The sequence below is a fragment of the Drosophila ficusphila genome, unplaced genomic scaffold (genome assembly GCF_018152265.1).
Source record: "Drosophila ficusphila isolate 14025-0441.05 unplaced genomic scaffold, ASM1815226v1 contig_791, whole genome shotgun sequence".
Lineage (NCBI taxonomy): Eukaryota > Metazoa > Arthropoda > Insecta > Diptera > Drosophilidae > Drosophila > Drosophila ficusphila.
The window spans coordinates 6,604,793-6,623,401 of NW_025064737.1; the positions used below are offsets into that span (position 1 = coordinate 6,604,793).

The window sequence follows — 18,609 nt, forward strand, 5'->3', positions numbered from 1 at the left end:
ACATTTTTTTAAAACACCCTCCCCCTTAGAGAAACAAAACAAATTAATTCACTGTTTAAATAATACATTTCAGATATGTACATATTAGAAAATGGCATACTCAAACTTTTAAGTTTAACCATATGAATTATTGTGTTTCATAATTTTATATTTTATTATACTTAACCATATAACATTCTTCATGAGATTGATGTGCCCGACTGTGTGGAGCGTAGCGCTTTGTGACGCCATCAGCCAGCCCTGGTCGAGCGAACAACCCCCCCTTGTTGCCACCTAAGGTGTAAATGGGGGTTCCAAGTGGCGCAACAAGCATGCATTTAGGCCAAGCATTCTCGGCGCCACAGCAGGCGACTTCCTCAAGATACAGATACGAGTATCTGAGTGTGCGGGCAGCCGCATATCTGAGTATCTCGCTCGCGAATCGCTCCTGCTCGCTCTGGCCGCGCATGAGTCGAGCCATGAGTGACGTCACTCGAGAAAAGCGTGCGCGCTCTCAGCTGATTTTGACCGCCCGCCACGCGCACATGGCAGTGTCGTGAAAACACAGCTCGCGTACATTTTCATTCGCTTGCCTCGTTTTCCACAGTGCAGAGCAGAGGCTGAGCGAGCGGTTTTCACTCCTGTTGCGGGCTTTTGGCTTCAGTTTACATCGCGGATTGGCAGTATCAACATCGCAGGACGAAGGACGCGATGCCGGGCTCGAAATTTAAGTTGGTCCCCGGCAGTGCATTCGTTTTTTGCCCCAAGGCGCTGTGGGTCTTGGCGGCGTTGCCCTTGGATATACTCGTTCTGTAGTTCCCACAACTGTTGTCCTGGCAACTGGAAGCTCGTAATCAAGGACTGCGGCGGGTCTTGCCCCAGTTGGCATCATTGGGTAAGTCAATTAGTGCCTTGCCAGTTCTACTTGTCTTTATTAGTTTCATAATTAAAAAAGCATTCGGAGCTGTCATGCTCTTCCATTTGAGGGTTTGTGGTTTGCCGCATTACCCATACGCCCCGTGGTCAAACCCTCGCAGTGTAAAAAAAACAATATCAAAGTTGTTATTAATATAACTTTTGAAGAGTTCGCTTGTTTATTTGTTTACCTTTTTATTGAAAATGTTACGGAATGAAGTGTTTATGTTTTATGCATTTTAGCAATGTATTTTAACCAAATGAAATTATTAAAAATTAAGTTATCACAAAATCACTAAAACAAATTGTTATTTGTACAGTCCACATTGTGTACAAAGTTTTTAATAATAATAGCTTAGGTAGCAGGAACCTGAAAAAGTATAATTTGACCAAAAAACCATAACGGCAAGACGAAAAAAAATTTAACAATTAAGCAATTAGCTTAGTTATATAAATATGCACACTGATTTAGTGTTGGCTTGGGTTGGCAATTACTTGTTGTTTTTCCTCTGTGCAACTCCCCATCTCCTCATTCCAGATATTGATTTTTAGTGCCGGCGCCGGCAAATTCTCGTATTTGAGTAAAGAAAGTTGTCCTTTCCCACTGCCATTATTGTCGGCCTTAGAAATTGCAGTGTCCTTTGTGTGCTTCTCAGGAGAAAGGAGTTTACCAGGACCTTGGTTCTTTGTGTTGACAGACATTTAAGCCCCACTAACAGGCTACGATTTACATCAGTGCAAAATACACATCAGAAGCTTCATTTTTCACGGCACTAAGTTCCTTGAACTTTCACAGAAATGCTAAAAACATGAAGAAAGGGAAAATTCCCCTCGACTTTGCAAAAACTTTTTTAGCTTTCATGCTAATGAGTTTGATAATTTTATTGATATAATAATTCCGGCTAAGTGAATCACTCTGTATTATATCCACTCGTGATGTTAGGTATTATTTCAGTAATTACAATTACCTTGGCTTTTAGGGGCTTCGATCATTTATGCTGGCGCATTTAATTATTAACAGCTACAATGGATTTGCTCAGCTGCCAGCTGACAAAGTCCCGTCTGCCTGTTAATACTCCCTAGGCATATCATGACCAATATTTCACAATATGCCACCCCAAAGCTTGTCATATTATACTTACATTTACAGGAATACCCCCCGACGTCCACAAGTAAGTGTTAAATAATGCAAAGAGACTGCAAAGTGTTTCTAGTTCGGTTCTGTCATCCTTGTTTGCTTCACTCAGAAGACTCCAACCTGACATTGAATAATGATGTGAGCTGGCGATATAAATGCTTTCTGAAGCGTAAATATGAAATTTTTGAACAACACGAGACCATAAAACAGCTTGACATCTCACTCAAACCGAGCATAAATTTTGAAAAGGTACAGGATACCGACTTGTTAAATCAATGAAGTGTGTGAAAAATGACGTATACGTCATGTGATGCAGGTCGGGGATTTTCCCCGGCTTTGATATCAATTTTTCACAATACAGTCACTTAATTGGAAGCGGTTGGCAGTTACTGTAATAAATTTACATTGGCAACTTTCTCCGCACCTGTAATTTAATAACAAGCCGTAGTGTGTCAAAAAGTCATTAATCATCACCTTATAAATCTTATTTAACCTTCCAATTTCACTTATCATAGAAACCGCTTTAATCTGAATATTGGGAATACGTTGCGCAAATACCGCATACGTTGTGCTAATAAAACGAACATTTCCGGTCCTAATTGAAAAAGATTAATGACAAAAATAAAATTCGCTAATTTTAACTTTTGCACTTACAATGTATTTCGCGTTTCGCTTCACTTGTTTTTCAATTCCCTTTAAATGGGACATTTTTGTTTACAGAAAAAAACATCATCAAATTGACCGACCAAAAGAAACCATAAGTAATTGTTTGGTTATCAAAATATGGAAGCCCACAAAAACAACAAGTAAATAATGAACGCAATTTCCTTTTAACTTTGAGCATAAAAGAAGGAAATCAAAGAATCGCTGAGTCATAGAAATTTTTGGCCTTTGTATGCATTTCCCAAACTTTGCGTTCATGAAAATTCATATAAGTATATATCACTATGGCACACGCGATTTGCGTGCTTATAAATTAAGGCAACCTCTGTCTCTGTATATTTTGCCGTCCTTGAGCAGTCCTATAAATAGAGCTGCCCCCCTGAAGACCCCCGAAGACAACGTCCGCACCGATGTCAAGTTCCGAGTTCCTTTACACGCCAGGAGACCCCTCAATAGGAGGAACCTGCCCCACTCTTCCCCGCGCCCAAAAGGCTATCCGATTCGTTAGTACAATTGTTAATCGTATTTGATGACAGTTTTCACTTTTATGTACGAAGAGCGCACAATGCTCCCTCATGATTTACGATGCCTCGGATTTTTCAGCAAGGAGTAGATTTAATTACCGTGGTGAAAGCTTATCCGGTTTCGTTTTGGGATAAACAACCGAATTTGCGTCATTCGACTCCTAATTAGTTTATTCGCATTTAAATTAGCAATCCCATAAATATAAATTAAAATTGAAAAACAAAAAAACCCAGCATAAGCATAACTAATTGCAAAAATCACAATAACAATCTATAAACATTTAATATGTGCAATTAATCAACAAAAGTTAAATAAATTCATTATTATTAAAATGGCAATTAAAAAAAATTAATTTAGATAATCCACAAATATCTTAAAAAGGCGCAAAAAAGTAGCAAAAAATAATGCATAACTAAAAACCTAAGCATGTTATTTTAACAAACAAAAATATTAATAAATCAGCTTGTCAACAAACACAAAACAGATGGTATTTAAAAGACAGAATAATAACAAACTGGCAATTACTCCCTGTCAATCTACAATATATTTCAACAGTAAAACTAGAACAATTGAACTTGGTATTACGAATCTGTTATATTTGATTTTTTTATTTTTATTTAATTAACTTCCGCATAACTCAACACCAGAAATGAAAGTAAATCACTTTTAGCATTTCGTAAGTACTGTAAGCTCCAGAAATTGGCAACATACATTTCCGTCATTGAGGAAATAAGCTAACTTAATGCAAAAAAGTCCCAATTAATACTTGAGTTCATTGCCTACCAAATTGAATCGATAAGTGACATACTTTTCAAGCAAAAACAAAAATATAATCAATATAGATTTGATTTTTAAAGTGAAAATTCAATAAATGGGGGAAAAAAAACATATACTCTTTTTTATACCGTTCCCAATTAAGATGTTCGTATAAATTTAAATTGCATTGACAAGGTATGGGCCAAGTTTGTTTAATAAAACTCAATATGTTATGCACTTTTATTGAATTTGTTGCCATGGAGCCTTGAGGAAATGGGTCTTGTAGGCCAAGGTCGTCAGAATAAGGAATTCTTTTATTATCATCACTCTTCACTATCTCAAGATTATAAAGTTCCTTAAACAAAGTAGATCTAAACGATCTAAAAACATGCTTAGTGCAAATATAGAGTACAAGACTAATTATAATTCTATATGCACCAAATTGCGAGAGTCAACAAATGAGTAAGCAGATTCGTTGGACGCTGCCAAGAATCAAAATAAAGAATTTTTGCTTAGCCGAAACTCAATGTGAAGGTCGCCGGTGGAAATGCATGCGTGTGGAAATTATAATATATGTAGTTCAATTTGAGAATATTAAAAAAAAAATGTAATTTTCTTCGTACTTGAAAATATTAGGAAACAAATAAAGTTTTTATTCCAACATATAACTTTTTTTTTTAAGTTTTACTTGGGTATAAATCAGAAATTTTTTTCTGATCTATATTTGAATTCTAATTAACCCAACTATTTCTAAATTCAAAACATTTGAGTATTTTCAAAAATACCCACCAAGATTGCTGTTGCCAGAGCGTTCTTTTAAACGATTTCTCTTCGGCCGAGTGGCGGTGAATGCTCTCAAACAAATCGGAGACGCATAATAAAAACAAACAGAATAAATGAAATAATTAAATTCGGGCATTTGTAAAGAGAATACGCGATTGCTGACGTCATTAGTTTGCTGCCAGACGATGGCAAAACAAACTAAAAATCAAGCGCAAATCGAACCGGTTCCATTTGGTAAAATCAAAATGCATATAATAAATAATTGTTAACAAAGAACTGTTATAATCAGATTCATTGTTGTTACTTGTACAGATTTTGCATGCAGTTCGTACTGAATAGTTCTCTCAATTTTGTTTACTACGGGTAGAAGATGGGGTTGTTCTTAGCGGATATCTTTTGATTTCCATCCCAATTTCTTTATCATATGTTTTGTTTGATTTCTTTTGTGTTTACCTGCCATCAGGTTATTGCGTTTTATTGCATCTTAGGGGAGAAACGCACTTTTCTGGGGTAGCAAACCATTTCGGGGTTTGATCTGCATTACATTATGCGTAGTTGGTTTATACCAAAAAGGGTGAATATAAATATGCAAGAGGAAAAATTCCATTACGGCTCGGACTGAGGGTCCCTTAAAACGATCTTGCTTTGGGGATGTACATACATGCACCCTGTAAACACAGGAAGAAGAAATTTAACAGCTGAATGAAAAGCAACAAGAAGAGAGCATTAAAGAGCGGGAGAACATTACAGCGAAAATTAGTTCCTAGTTATACCTCTCATTAAAAGCAAACTGTGGGTATGCTGCACATCACTCCTGTTATAAAAAGTGGTACACCGATTTAAAATGTAAATACGATTTCAATATTTATTTCTATAAATACTAAGAAAGTTAAAAATAGTAACTAAAATAATTCCATTGTTGTATTAAGAGATTAGGAGATTGGTATATATATGTAATACAACTCTTAAGATCTCCTAATATTGACGTTTATGTATACAGATACATAAATAATCACTTTGTATAGAACATCATCTTTTAAAGGGTATCTCGCTGTCGTAACATCCAACCCTCTCCGTATTTGCTTTAGTTTTTCTTTGCCAAAGTCATGGCCGATATTTTGAATACCTGACGAGCATTGAACAGTCGCACGACGGCGTTCGCTCAGGAACGGAACCCAGAATCGCATCCGCGGAATCTCATAAGTGCAGTCGGTGCAGATACTAACGGTAAATCGTCGCATACCTATTGTACAATAGACAACCCACGAACGGAACGGAAAGTTCGGGGTTGGAGCCGTCAGTTGTTGGTGCTCCGCAGTTTATCAATCGGACGGCTTTCAGTGAATCGGGTGCCAAAGTGCAGCCTTATGTGCGAGTGTGGATATGCAAAGGCAAACAATTAATTGAAGGCAATTGAAGTGCAGTTGGCGATCGGGGAAAAGGCAGCATGCAAAGAGTTTCTCACAGGCGAGTGGAAAGTTTTGTGTTCGATCTATTTATTTTCGTTCTGTCGCCAAGTGTCGCCCATATAAATAAATATATTGCTATATAGCAATTAACGAATTTATGCAATCGTCTTCGGTCAGTTGTATGATTTCATGCACACAGCCATAAATATGTTTATGCGCACGTGTATGAGCCTGTGCCCCCTTATAAAAATAGACCGAATGAATGCAACGTTTTCCTACACATTTCCCCGTTTCCCAGTGCCTCCCCACGAACTGGTTTCAATTTAGTTTTTCTGGATCGCGACCAAGACACACGTTCCTCTGGCCTTGGCCAATATAATGGCTCCATGTGGGCTCCAAAGTGGCGAACTGGAACTTCTGGGAATGGGAATTTCCGTTTGTGGGATGAGCACAAACGTATCTGAATGTCAATAGAACTTTCTCTACAGTCGTGTCCTTGGTTTCGCATTTCATATATTATATATGTAAACATTTCATATTTGTATGTATATGTAAATCTTTAATGATTTAAGGGAAATCGGAGTGCCTTGCTGTGCATCTAAGGAATTGAAGATAATCGGCACATTTCCATTCTATAAATATCAGCGTTAACAAAACAAAAAAGGTGGACCACAGGATCAGATAAAATTTACTTTTAATTTGACTTCATGTCAAAGGAAATTGGCCCAATAATAACAAAATGTGTCAAAAGATAAGACACGGCAGTTTTTTTTTAATAAAAAGTTGTTTAAAAGAGAAACAGGGCAGTATGAATGAACAACTTCAAAACAAAGGGCCTTATTAAATGTTGAAAAGGAAAGGAAGACGTTAAGAGGTGTTTTTATAAAATAAATATGATAAAAATATTAATATATTAATATTATTTGATCATATTATTTGATTTGTACAAGTTGTTTTAGATTCTTAAAGTACATAATTTAATAAGTGGCAATCAACGTTTAAATGTTGGGATTTTCTCTGGAAGTGCACTCTATATTTTAAAGTGCAGTCCGTGCAGTTGAAAGGCAATTACACCTGAGTTGCAGCTAAGGTTTTTTGCACTGCGAGAGAAAGGAAATGAACCGATCGACTGAGAACCATTATCTCTGGGCAACCAGTTGGATCTGGTATGGGCATGCATATTCGTACGATAATCTTGATTGCATTCGTGGAAACAATCTTCTTACTGCAGCGGATCTCATAACGTGTTTTGATTTTAGCCGTTTGTAACTGGTTTCGAAAAGGAGACCCCCTTAAATGACTTTTGACCGATATCGAACTTAAACAACTATGTTTGCCGATTTGTATCTGAGCTTGCGTCTATGATTGATGCTTTAAGGTTCGGGGTAAACTCGTTTGCCCGATACATATCCATTTAATTAACCATTGATTATGCGCATATATCTATGTATATACACGTAAACTCGGCATAAATTAAAGAACAAACAGAAAAATTATAGGAAAAAGTTAAGTCACGTTTTTGACTCATTTATATTGGTTTGCCTATATGTACGTTTGTTTGCTTTGTGTGAATGATAAACAAAAATATTATTTGAATTTAATTTTAAACTTTTTATGCCGGAGACGTCGTTGTCAAGCTCGTTTGCTTTTTGGTTTATTTTTTTATATAGATTTTTTTGTTCAGTCGCTTTGATTGAGGGTCAGCGTTGAAAAATCTCTCTGTGTGTTAGTTTTGCACTATTTTTTTATGTGTCTGGCGTGGAGAAAGACTGGCCCAACGTGTTTCGCGATCGAAAGTCTGTTATTCAGCTCGACCATAAAATGTTAATGCGTAGTCTGGGTTGGCGGGCCGATCTGGGTGTGTATTTGGGGTCTGGGGTTCGGGGATCTGTTGTCTAACATATAGCTATCAGCTGTAGCGACGACTGCCGCCAAACTGCCAAAGGTAAACCTTTGTGCGGCCTTTTGTGGCGACCGTTCAAACCGATTCATACCAGTTCGGAAAAGCTCTCGGCCCCCAGAAACCCTCTGATCAATTTGTTTTGTTCTGTCTCCGTCTCCGGCCCAGTGATTCCCCCACCCGCCGATGGAATATTCCCAACACTTATGCTGGTACGGCATCAAGCCAGCATATATAGCAGTATATAGAGGGGGAAGTCGGAACGACTGCCATGACATCATTTGCATAGTCCATCTGGGTGGCTTCGATCCAATTGCTCAGCATTTCTCTGCGAGTCGGCACTTTCATTCATCGATTTGTTTATGCAATAATTGATTGTTGTGTTTATGTTTGGCCACTTAATTGAACGGCTTTCTTCCGATTCGTTTTTTTGTTTTTTATTTTTGGCTGGCCTAGGAAAGAATTGTTTTTCGGGTGGGTCAAAGAACTGAAGTTTTAAATTTTATGGGTTGAGCTCGGCGTAAAATTTCCATACGTAGTTTAATAGAACAAAAATTTTTTTTTATTTCATTTATGAACAATAAATTTTATGTTTGTTAAGTATTAAAGGTAGGTAGTGCTTTTTCTACAAATATTATTATTAACATTCGCCTGATAAGATTAAGCCTTTGTTATGATTTTTCCTGGCACATCAAGGTTTTCTTTTCAGTTTTTTTTTTTTATTCGTGCTTTGCCAGCACGTTCTAAGTATTTCATTTCATGTTCTTTGCAATAATGTTGGGTATCATTCGAGGTTTATCTTCCAACTATAAAACCGAAAGAGCTGGAAACAACCACAAATTTAGGCATTTATGGAAGGCTGAATGAACGACACTTGTTGCTGGATGTTGAAGTGGGTTTTTATTTCGGGGGGAATTACTTCGCCTGGCTTTAGGGAAACGGAATTTTGATAGTTCATGAAGAAAAACTGCTGACGCCACTTGTCGAGCATACGTCGCATTGCCCCACGGCTGATTGTGCGGGTTGCGAATGCGAATGGGAGCGAAAAAGTGCTCGAGCCGAGCTCATAATTGGTTACAACTGACAAAAACCAGTCCAGATCGGATGGCCAACTGGCCGACTCAAAAAGTGAGTACAAGCGGAGAGAGTGAGCTTTATCAGGGCGGAGAACCTGCTCTCCATTGCAAGTCCTCTTATCAATCGGATCTAGAGGGTCTATTACCCCTTTTTATAATGGCCACGCTTTCGGAACTTTCGGACAAAGTGTTCCGGTTTGCAGCTCAAATGATAAGTTATCTGACCTTCAGTAATGTGATTTGTATTACTCATAGCGGTCCAGAATACTTAACTATAATCCGAAGCAGCGACAAAGTTCTGAGATATAAAGATACTTCATGAAACGATAGTCTACTTCGCATGCGTTTTTTTATTTTACTGTCCCGCATTCAAGTAAATCCCATCTGGCAATCTTCCCCTAATTGTTAACCCATTAAAACACTTCGTTATGGAGGCGTTTGTCTTTGGCATTTGTGTCGCCAAGCGCTCTAATTGATGCCAACTGTTTTGTATATCTATTTATGTGGATATTCATGGAATAATAATTGCTGCTTGTCCGGCAAACAAAAGAAATTGTGTCATAAAAGCTTAATCAGCGGCAAACAAAAGCAAACATTCGATTCAATTGAAGGTTCACAGAAGGGAAATTTGATATAACGAGGATAGGGTTTTCCAACTAAAGTTGATGAACTTGAAGTGATAAAGTTTTGCAAGCAAAATACGCAATATCACTTTGCTTTCATCATATTTCTGAAATAAATAATTTTATATTATTTTATAAACGGATAAAAGCTTACGTATAATAGCATGATTTAATTAACTTTTAAATAGCTGTCTAAGATCTTTAAAAATATATTAAAAGAAATATTATTTAAAACATTTTCCCAATTTAAATAATATAGTATAAATACTATAACTGAATTTCCCTTGGTGTAAAAGTGTACAAGTGAAAGGGGTAGATGCACTCTTTTTTTTAATGGAGAGATTGAGAGGGCGACAGCAGAGTGGAAAGAGGGGGGGAGAACCAAGAACACGGTACTCATTTTCAGTTGCAGCTTGCAGTTGGCAGAGGAAACTGCTGGCACGCGAAAGCATTTAAAACCGACAACATTCGGTGAACTTGAAGTCAAAACGAATCCAATTGTCACGCGAGCAGCAGCAAAAGATCGCGAGCGAGAGGTTAACAGCTGATCGCTGAGTGGGGGAGAGTGTTAAGGAGAGAGTGAGAGAGAAAGTCGCTCTGCTCTAAGGTTGCTGCCTTTGCCAGGATCAGCGGAAAAAGAAGATCCGACGGTCGCAAAATATGAAATTCATAAGAAATATGCCAATTAGTAAGTTCAATTCCTTATGGCTATTATTATAAAATCCATTTTCGAAACATTTCGCGAGTGTATGTGAAAAAAATAAACGCAATAACAGTTTATGGTACGAGGGAATTTTAAGTTTTGAGTGCGAAAAAATCACTAAAGAAAAACCACAAAGTTTGAACTTTTCAAGGACCTAACTGAAGGAAATAAATAGTGAAAATTAAAAATACATACAAATTTGTGCATCTTTACTTTTTAATTTTGTATAATTTTAATGGAACCATATTTCCAAGAAATATAAGTTTACTTTTAATATAGTGTCGAACGAATATCAATTGAATAGAAAAATAAATAAATAAATTCGTTTTAGTAGTAAAAAAGTTTAAAAAGAAAGCGATCAGAATATATTTTTTAAGCAAGCCAAGATGGCAGACACCAAAGTCTCCTTTGTTTGCTTTGTTATGAAGTGCCTAAAAAAATTTGAACGCAAATAAAACCCAAAGATAAATTCATTTTAAGCTAACACCTTTGCATAAGCATAATCTAGGTGTTGTTAATATTAGTATAACCAATTAATACTACCCCGAAGATGATGGCCGTAATTCTTGCCCCTGGTGCGTTAGCATCTTTGATTTGATACTCGATTTTTTACGCCTTTTAATTGTTTGTTTTTCAAGTAGGTGCTAAAGTTAGTCCGAGTTCGTAAGAGGATCTGCCGAGCAGCAATAAATGCAGCTTAGTCATTCAATGCGGTGAAAATCCCCACTTGAGCTGTTGATAACAGGGCGTATACGCAATGAGTAATGATTAATATCTATGAATACAATGCGTGTGTTTGGGTTCTTTGAGAAGGGCCATTGGAGCCCTATACTTTCTTTGTTCCTTTGTTGACAGCTCCCAGACAAAGGAAAACGCAACGAAAATGCAAATATATTTCTTTTAAGAGTCATGTGTGTTTTTTTCGACTCTTGTGAAAGATCATCCATCTGGCAAGTACAGTTGGCCAAGATTGAGAGAGAAACCAGCACGTGTTCGCTTTTGATTTTTTTTCGGCTGGGGGAAAGTGCGATAAGATCGAACCCGCATTTTGCGTTATGGCATTGAGTTTTTTGGCTACGCACCTCGATTTTATGGCAACTAACTCGTTAGCACATGGAAGTCGGCTACTTGAGTGCTACAACGTCTGAAATTGGACTTTATCTAATCGGCGGTTGGTGGGCTGTATGCCTTGTACTCACCTTACCCACTTGATTGGGTTTTAATTGCATTAGAGCATTAGCCATGAGCTTTGATTTCTGATTAGTGTTGCCAGCAAGTTGATATTTATTTATGGCTCTTTGCTTGTTGAACTTAAGCTACCAGTGCGCCTCAAGTGTGCAATAAATTGTCGTCTACTAATTGCCGAAGAATGTTGATTAATCACATTATGTCTTTCACTAATTTGATTCTAATTTGATCTATCTTTCTGAAGCACCAAGAGCAATGTTCTTTTTATATCATATCTCGCCCCCGATGTACTCTTCATCTAATTTTAGGATCTTGTTTTTGTTTGACATGTGTCCCCATAAAAGTTGCAAAATGCTAAGAGGACAGTATCTTCGCGGTTATAACTCCTCTTTAAGCCACAAAACAACATAAGTAAAACAAAAACTGCAGAAAGAAAGCGACCTAAAATATGCGTTTAATAAGTACATGTTACAAAATCGCAGTCATAGCTACGATTTCGATGAACAATTAGCGGGAGAATCGTAATGGAGTGAATCAGACAATAAGTTCCCCTTCGAAGCGATATTATAAAAACTGAAACTACTGCGAAGCGATAAACTCGATAGGGATTTATTTATAGGGCAAGTTAATCAAAATTATACCGAGGGGAGTTTGTCTTAGGAATTAGCAAGGCAATTGCCTTTTGCATGCGCCGCAGTCCGATCACAAGGGTGGAGTATGGGGATGTAAATCAAATGAAATCGTATCGAATCCAATCAAGTATACGCCGTGTGGTCGCTCGTAAAAGACCGAAAAAACGCAAATCGCGAGCTTGGTCCGACTACATGTTTGTTTTTCACAGGTTTTGGATTTAATTATGACCTGTTTCTGGTCGCAGCCAACCTTCCCTTCCCCCCCTTCGCGCCTGTTGAATTCGATTTGCCTCCGCCGCTGCCGTCGACGTCGCTGAGCGAACAGCTGTTTGGCGTTTTTAATAAACAATCGTCGGCGTTTGGCTGCTCAGTTTGTGAGGAGCGTTCGGCGGATACACATCGCACCCATCGCTCTTGGCCAGCTCGTCCCAACGGGCCTAAACGGTTCCGACAAGCGCACTAATAAAGCCAAAACAAAATATTTAACAAACGTTTATTAAAATCAAGTCGAGCGTGCGCGTTTATTTTTCGTGATTATCCAAACAGACAAACAACCAACTCCTCTTCTAAATTGCGCCGCGAAGAGATTTCCATTTTTTATTGGCCGTGGCGTGTGCGTTCTGTGACAGAGCCAATGAACTTTGAAATATAGAAAATATTTCGAAAGACATTAAAAACAATATATATACATCCCTATACTAATTGCTGTCGGGAAAATTTGTTTGCGGTGCGTCGCGAAAAAAAAACTCTTGTTTCTACGCTGCAAGAATTGTTTAAATTTACACTTTTCTTCCGCCTGATCTGCTTTGTCGGTTTGTTCGTAAACAAAATTTCGGCCTGAGTTTTCCCATTCCACATATATGAGCTGAAGAGGTAAATAAAATTTTCGAACTGAATGATACAATTCTATAAGGTGGCCGTAAGAAAAGTACTTTATTTGATTACTTGTCTTTGTAGTCCAATGTTAAATCAATTAAAATGTGCTCTGGCACAGCCTTCAAGTGTTTCGACACTCGACAGATTTAGTGTATAATGTGTAATCAGAAGGGACCTTGGATCCGTTAACTTACAAAAAGTGGTTCTTGGAGTGGAAAAGCAAAGTAAAAACCAGTTGCAATCAGCCGAAATATGCATGAAGCGCTCCACAAATTATTCATTTATTTCGCCAAGATGTAAATCATTAATGGTGCGACTGGCACGCTGCTGTCGAGTGCCTAACTCCAATAACGTAGGAGCAAAAACTATTCCGAGAAATCCAACCGAGCAGTCCGAGGTCTATATCGTCATCTACACGTGCTCGGGCCCCTATTGAAAGTCGATTCTCGTCTGTGCCTGACAACAGTCTCCATTGCGAGTGGAATTGTGACCCGCGTATTAGTCAGGCCTCCCTCTAATATTTTTTTCGTCGTTTTATCTAAATGAACGCCTATATAAATATTTTGCCAGTGATAAGCTCATGTAACTGGCTGTGTAGCCCGCTCCGGTGACCTTAATTTTGGCTCGTTCAACACGCCGAACGGTGTTTGAGCAAAGTCTGATCGCCAGTTATCTTCGGTGCTCGGATTAGCGAACGGTAGTCAACTGATTATCTTCGCCAGCGAATCATGTTCAATATGGTTAGCTCCGCGCGGAAATGTTGTTTTCAATTGATTTTCTCGCTAAATTCCCACCCAACGTGCTAAATGAATCTGTTTGTTTGTGTATTACAATTATTTTAGGCAAATTAGCAGGGAAACGTAAACGGAAATTGATGACAGAACGTGGCTAGACACAATAAGTTCAATAATAAAATTAGAGTCATAAAAAAATTTTGAATTTGATAAGAAGCAGTGCTTTAGTTTCGCTTTGTCCACCTAAATTACGAAACGTAAGAGTTAATTTTTATAGTTTTAATAAACAGCTTTTTACGTCTTGGTGAATATTTTGGCAACGGAAAATAATTTTTTTAGGTGAGGGGAATTCATTTATTAAATGCTTCATTTATTAAATTGCTTAAAACTTTTTTTTTTATTAATCGTAAATGTAAGATGCAGAAATATATTATGTTTATATTATATTTACTTAGAATTAATTGAAATAATATAAATATACACATCATTATTGTGAATGGTTGCTTGTGGAAGTATTTATTTATTTTCTTTGTTGTCTGTTTGTTTATATGATATACAGCCCAAGCCCACAATATTCTTATCTAGATGAAAATCGTGTATAAGTATCTATTCTCCGAATAGTTCAATGACCCAAATTAGTAATCCAAACACTCTCTTTATTACAGTCCAAGCCAAAGCAACAAATGTGACAAGTAACAATAAATTGTGATAGAACACATGTAAACTCAGCTGGCACTTCTGGGTTTCTATCCTATCCCCCAAGGAATCAGCTTTCAAAGGACAAAGTCACACCAATCTACAGTACAAACACAACAACCAACTCAACTCACCTAGCTTCAATTGAACTCATTTCAACATGGATTTCGATCAGATTTTGGCCAAATGTGGCGACTTCAATCGCTACCAGTTCATGATACTCGCCCTCTTTGGTTTTATTAATATCATCGTATCGATGGTAAGCTATTTTAGTAATTGATTATGTAATAGCTATTTAATTGATTTGTTCATTTTTTTAGCATTACTTTACACAAACAGTCATTAGTTTTGTGCCAGACCATTGGTGCTATCACGATAAGCTGGTGAATATGACCTATACGGAAATCGGGGAAATATATGCCAAGTTTGAGAAGCCCTCGTGCACCAGACTGGACGAAATTTATGGACCTCACAATGTCACTGTTAGCAGCAAACCCTGCGAGAAGTGGATCTACAATTATGATTTCGGCTACAGAAGCATGAATACAGAGGTAAGTCTGGTTTTTAAACCGATAAATCTGGGACCGAAAAGCTCTAACCGTTGATAATTAAATCTCATTAGCTGAACTGGGTCTGTGACTCGGCGTACAAGGCACGTATTGGCCAGTCCCTGTTTTTCATTGGATCCGTGGTGGGCACTCTGTTCTACGGTCTGCTCTCCGATAAGATTGGCCGTGTCCCCGCCCTAATCTTGTCCAATTTCTGCGGGTTTGCCGGTGATTTCTCCACCATATTCACCAAGAGTGTGGCCACTTTTACACTCTGCCGTTTCATTTCCGGTCTGGCAGCGGACACAAACTTCTATCTAATGTACATTATAGGTAAGTAAAAGGGTGGCAAAGGATTGGTAAAAAGTAGGTTGAATTATTAGGTCAGCTTGCTTATTATGGCAATTTATTTTTGAGTACCAATCAACAAGTGGCTTTCTTGTAAAAAAAAAACTAGTATTTGATCTAAAAGTTAGCATTTTAACCTGGTAATAACTGATGAAAGCAGGTGCGAGCCAAACGTCCAAAATGTTTACTTTCAATTGTATGTGAAAGCGAAACTTACTTATGAAATGTTAAATATATTATAAATACCTACTATTTTAAACAAATACAACACATCCATTTACTGTACGAATTAGGGGTTACGAGTTATCACTTTTTTCTTTGATTAATTTTATAAATATACATTTTCTTTTCAGTTCTCGAATATATTCGCCCCAGCATGAGAACCCTGGGTCTCAACATGGCAGTGGGTTTGTTCTACTGTTTGGGCCTGGTATTCACACCCTGGCTAGCGGTTTTGGTGGGACACTGGCAAATCTACCTGGCCTGCACCTCGCTGCCCATTCTGTTGGTGGTGTTGTACTACTTTGTGGTGCAGGAGAGCGCCCAGTGGTTGGTAACCCGTAACGATATTGACGGGGCCATAATGAGGCTGAAGCGGGTGGCCAAGTTCAATGGCTGCCGCGTTCCCCAATCTGACTTCGATGAGTTCCGGCGACACTGTCAAATGACTCGCGAAATGCAAGGCGGCGATGACAAGAAGCAGGCCACGCTGCTTGACATGTTCAAAACGCCGCGCATGCGCAAGAACACACTCATTTTGTTCTTTAAGAGGTGAGTTGTTTAAGTTCATTTCACTTCTATTTTAAGCTGTCAGAAATTGTATTTTATTTAACAAGTTAAATGTGCATAAGTTTTTTTTTATAATTTTCAACTCAAAATTATACATTTATAAGATTTTAATTCTGGGTTATACATTTTAAAGCTAATGAAATTTTAATCTTTTAATTATAATAAATTATATTTAATTACTTAAATATTGTTGTAAAAGAAATTTAGTAATTTTGCATTCAATTATTCATATATCGTTTTTGCATCTTATTAAATCTTTTTTCAAATTTTTGTTTATAGTTTTAATTTTTAAGCTCTTATAAATTTTCAATAATTTAATCTTTATGTTTTCCCCAACCACAGCATGGTGATCACCCTGTGTTACGATGCCGTCTCTCGTAATGTGGAGGGAATGGGCATCTCGCCATTCATCATGTTCTCCCTGAGTGCCTTGGCTGTGCTGCCCTCGAGTATCCTGCTCGTCCTGCTGCAGGATCGCATTGGTCGCAAAGGCATGGCCTCGGGATCCCTGCTGGTGGGCGGACTCTTCACCGCCGCCGCCGGAATCGCGATCGCTTACCAGCAGCACAACCACAATGCCATTTTGCTGGCTTGTCTGACGATCGCCGCCCGTTTCGGAGTGGCCATCTCCTACGAGTCGGGATCTCAGTACGCCACCGAGCTGATCCCCACCTGCGTGCGAGGACAGGGAGTGGCTGCAGTCCACGTGGCCGGATTCGCGGCCTCCTTCCTGGCGCCCTACATCCTCTGGCTGGGCACCTTCTTCAAGGCGGCGCCCTCGATCATCCTGGGCGTCTTGTTCTTCGCCGGCTCCTTCGTCTGCCTGCTGCTGCCAGAGACGCTAAACAGGTTAGTACATATAGATTATACCACCAACAAATTGCATAATCAAAAAAAAAAAACATTGAAATTTATCTAAAATCAATTTATTTTCGTACAATTTCAAAGTATATTTGAATTGTATTGATAACTATTCAAAAATTGCATTATAAATGATTAATGATTTTATATATTTAATCTTCTATTGACAATTTATCATTTCTCATACAAGCTGAATTTATAAACCTACTTTTAAATCATCATATAATTTACATTATCAAATACAAACCTTTATAAATTACTTATTTGAGTTTTTGATATGGGCTGAACGAAACGAATGGATAATTTATTCAAATTTCAATTATGTCATTTTGGTTCATTGCCCTTCGGTAAAAAAATGATAGTAATTTTTTATAAAAATAACACGTAATCATTGACATTTTTGTAGTAATTATACTTGTTTGAATAATGTATCAAATTAATTTGAAAAGATTAAAACTTTAAAATTTTAATACTATATGAATTATATTTATAGTATTTGCACTAATTGAAAAATGTTTTCAAAATAATCTTTAGAGATTTAAAGTGAAAGTAGTACCATGACGACATTTCATTTACAGCAATAAATTCTTAAAGCAGTTTGCTAAATTAGACATTTTCCTTGATATTTTCCAGGAGCCTGCCCACAACCATTGAGGAGGGCGAGGTGTTCGGAAAGGGCGAGCGTATGTTCGACTTCCCGTGCCTTCACAACCGGCACGATGACGCGGAGTCCGATTCCGAGCTGGAAAAGTACAAACGCAAGCATTCGCTGATCGACGCCAAGCAGATGCAAAATGAGTCCTGCTCGAATGGCAAGCGCAAGCAGTCCTTGATCGACGCCGATCGTGAGGAACAGGCTTTGAAGGACGCCAAGCACTGAGGGGTAAAATCCCGCCCTCAGTAGTTCGTAGTTTAGCTAACCAATTTTTGCCTAGACCCTAAGACACCAGGCCCTTAGATTGATCCAGGCCCGAATGGCCTTCGAAATGTGTGCTCAGTATGCGGAAGCCTTTTCATATTTGTATAGAGTGTACCCCTTTAAATTTATATATACTTACATAACTACTCTAGCTGGTAAAAATTTAGGGCGTAGCTGTACATTTAGCTCGATTGAAAATTACTTTTTCCAAAACACTGATTGTGGATAAGAACGGAATCGTATAGTTAACACTAAGCGGCACAAAATCACTTAAATGAAACCAATTGAATACTTAACATAAGAGTTTTTCATACCTACATGTACATATGTGCGATACTACTTAGGCCAGTAACTGAATGTTCTATTTTTGATTTCGATCTTTAAGCAAATGAGAACCATTAAGCAAACTGATAATAATTATTTTAATTTAGAAAAAAATATAAAATATACAAATCAAAATCAATTTTTCACAAATGTTGTTAAGTTCTTTTCTGGCGGATGCGTTTATCGAAATATATTCAAGTTCCATTATATCAACTGTTAAAAAT

The 18,609-nt window shown here is 37.7% G+C and overlaps 1 protein-coding gene across 3 annotated transcripts; it reads left to right on the forward strand.

Moving 5' to 3' along the window:
- The first annotated feature begins 604 nt into the window (after positions 1–604).
- Positions 605–18,524, forward strand: LOC108101103 (organic cation transporter protein). 3 transcript variants are annotated; one of them, XM_017205315.2, is made up of 7 exons: positions 605–874; positions 14,566–14,855; positions 14,917–15,147; positions 15,219–15,477; positions 15,846–16,263; positions 16,624–17,130; positions 17,776–18,524. In XM_017205315.2, the coding sequence occupies exons 2-7, from the start codon at positions 14,757–14,759 to the stop codon at positions 18,020–18,022; spliced, it is 1,761 nt and encodes a 586-aa protein (XP_017060804.1). In that variant the 5' UTR covers positions 605–874; positions 14,566–14,756; the 3' UTR covers positions 18,023–18,524. The 3 variants fall into 3 exon arrangements, with proteins under 3 accessions (XP_017060804.1, XP_017060803.1, XP_017060802.1); XM_017205314.2 differs by lacking the exon at positions 605–874 and adding an exon at positions 10,252–10,455; XM_017205313.2 differs by lacking the exon at positions 605–874 and adding an exon at positions 12,677–13,163.
- Positions 18,525–18,609: the final 85 nt, after the last annotated feature.

Coding starts and splice junctions, on each gene's coding strand:
- LOC108101103 (XM_017205315.2), top strand. CDS start 14,757: ATGGATTTCGATCAGATTTTGGCCAAATGTGGCGACTTCAATCGCTAC. Junction 15,148..15,218: donor ACAGAAGCATGAATACAGAG/GTAAGTCTGGTT, acceptor AAATCTCATTAG/CTGAACTGGGTCTGTGACTC. Junction 15,478..15,845: donor CTATCTAATGTACATTATAG/GTAAGTAAAAGG, acceptor TTTTCTTTTCAG/TTCTCGAATATATTCGCCCC.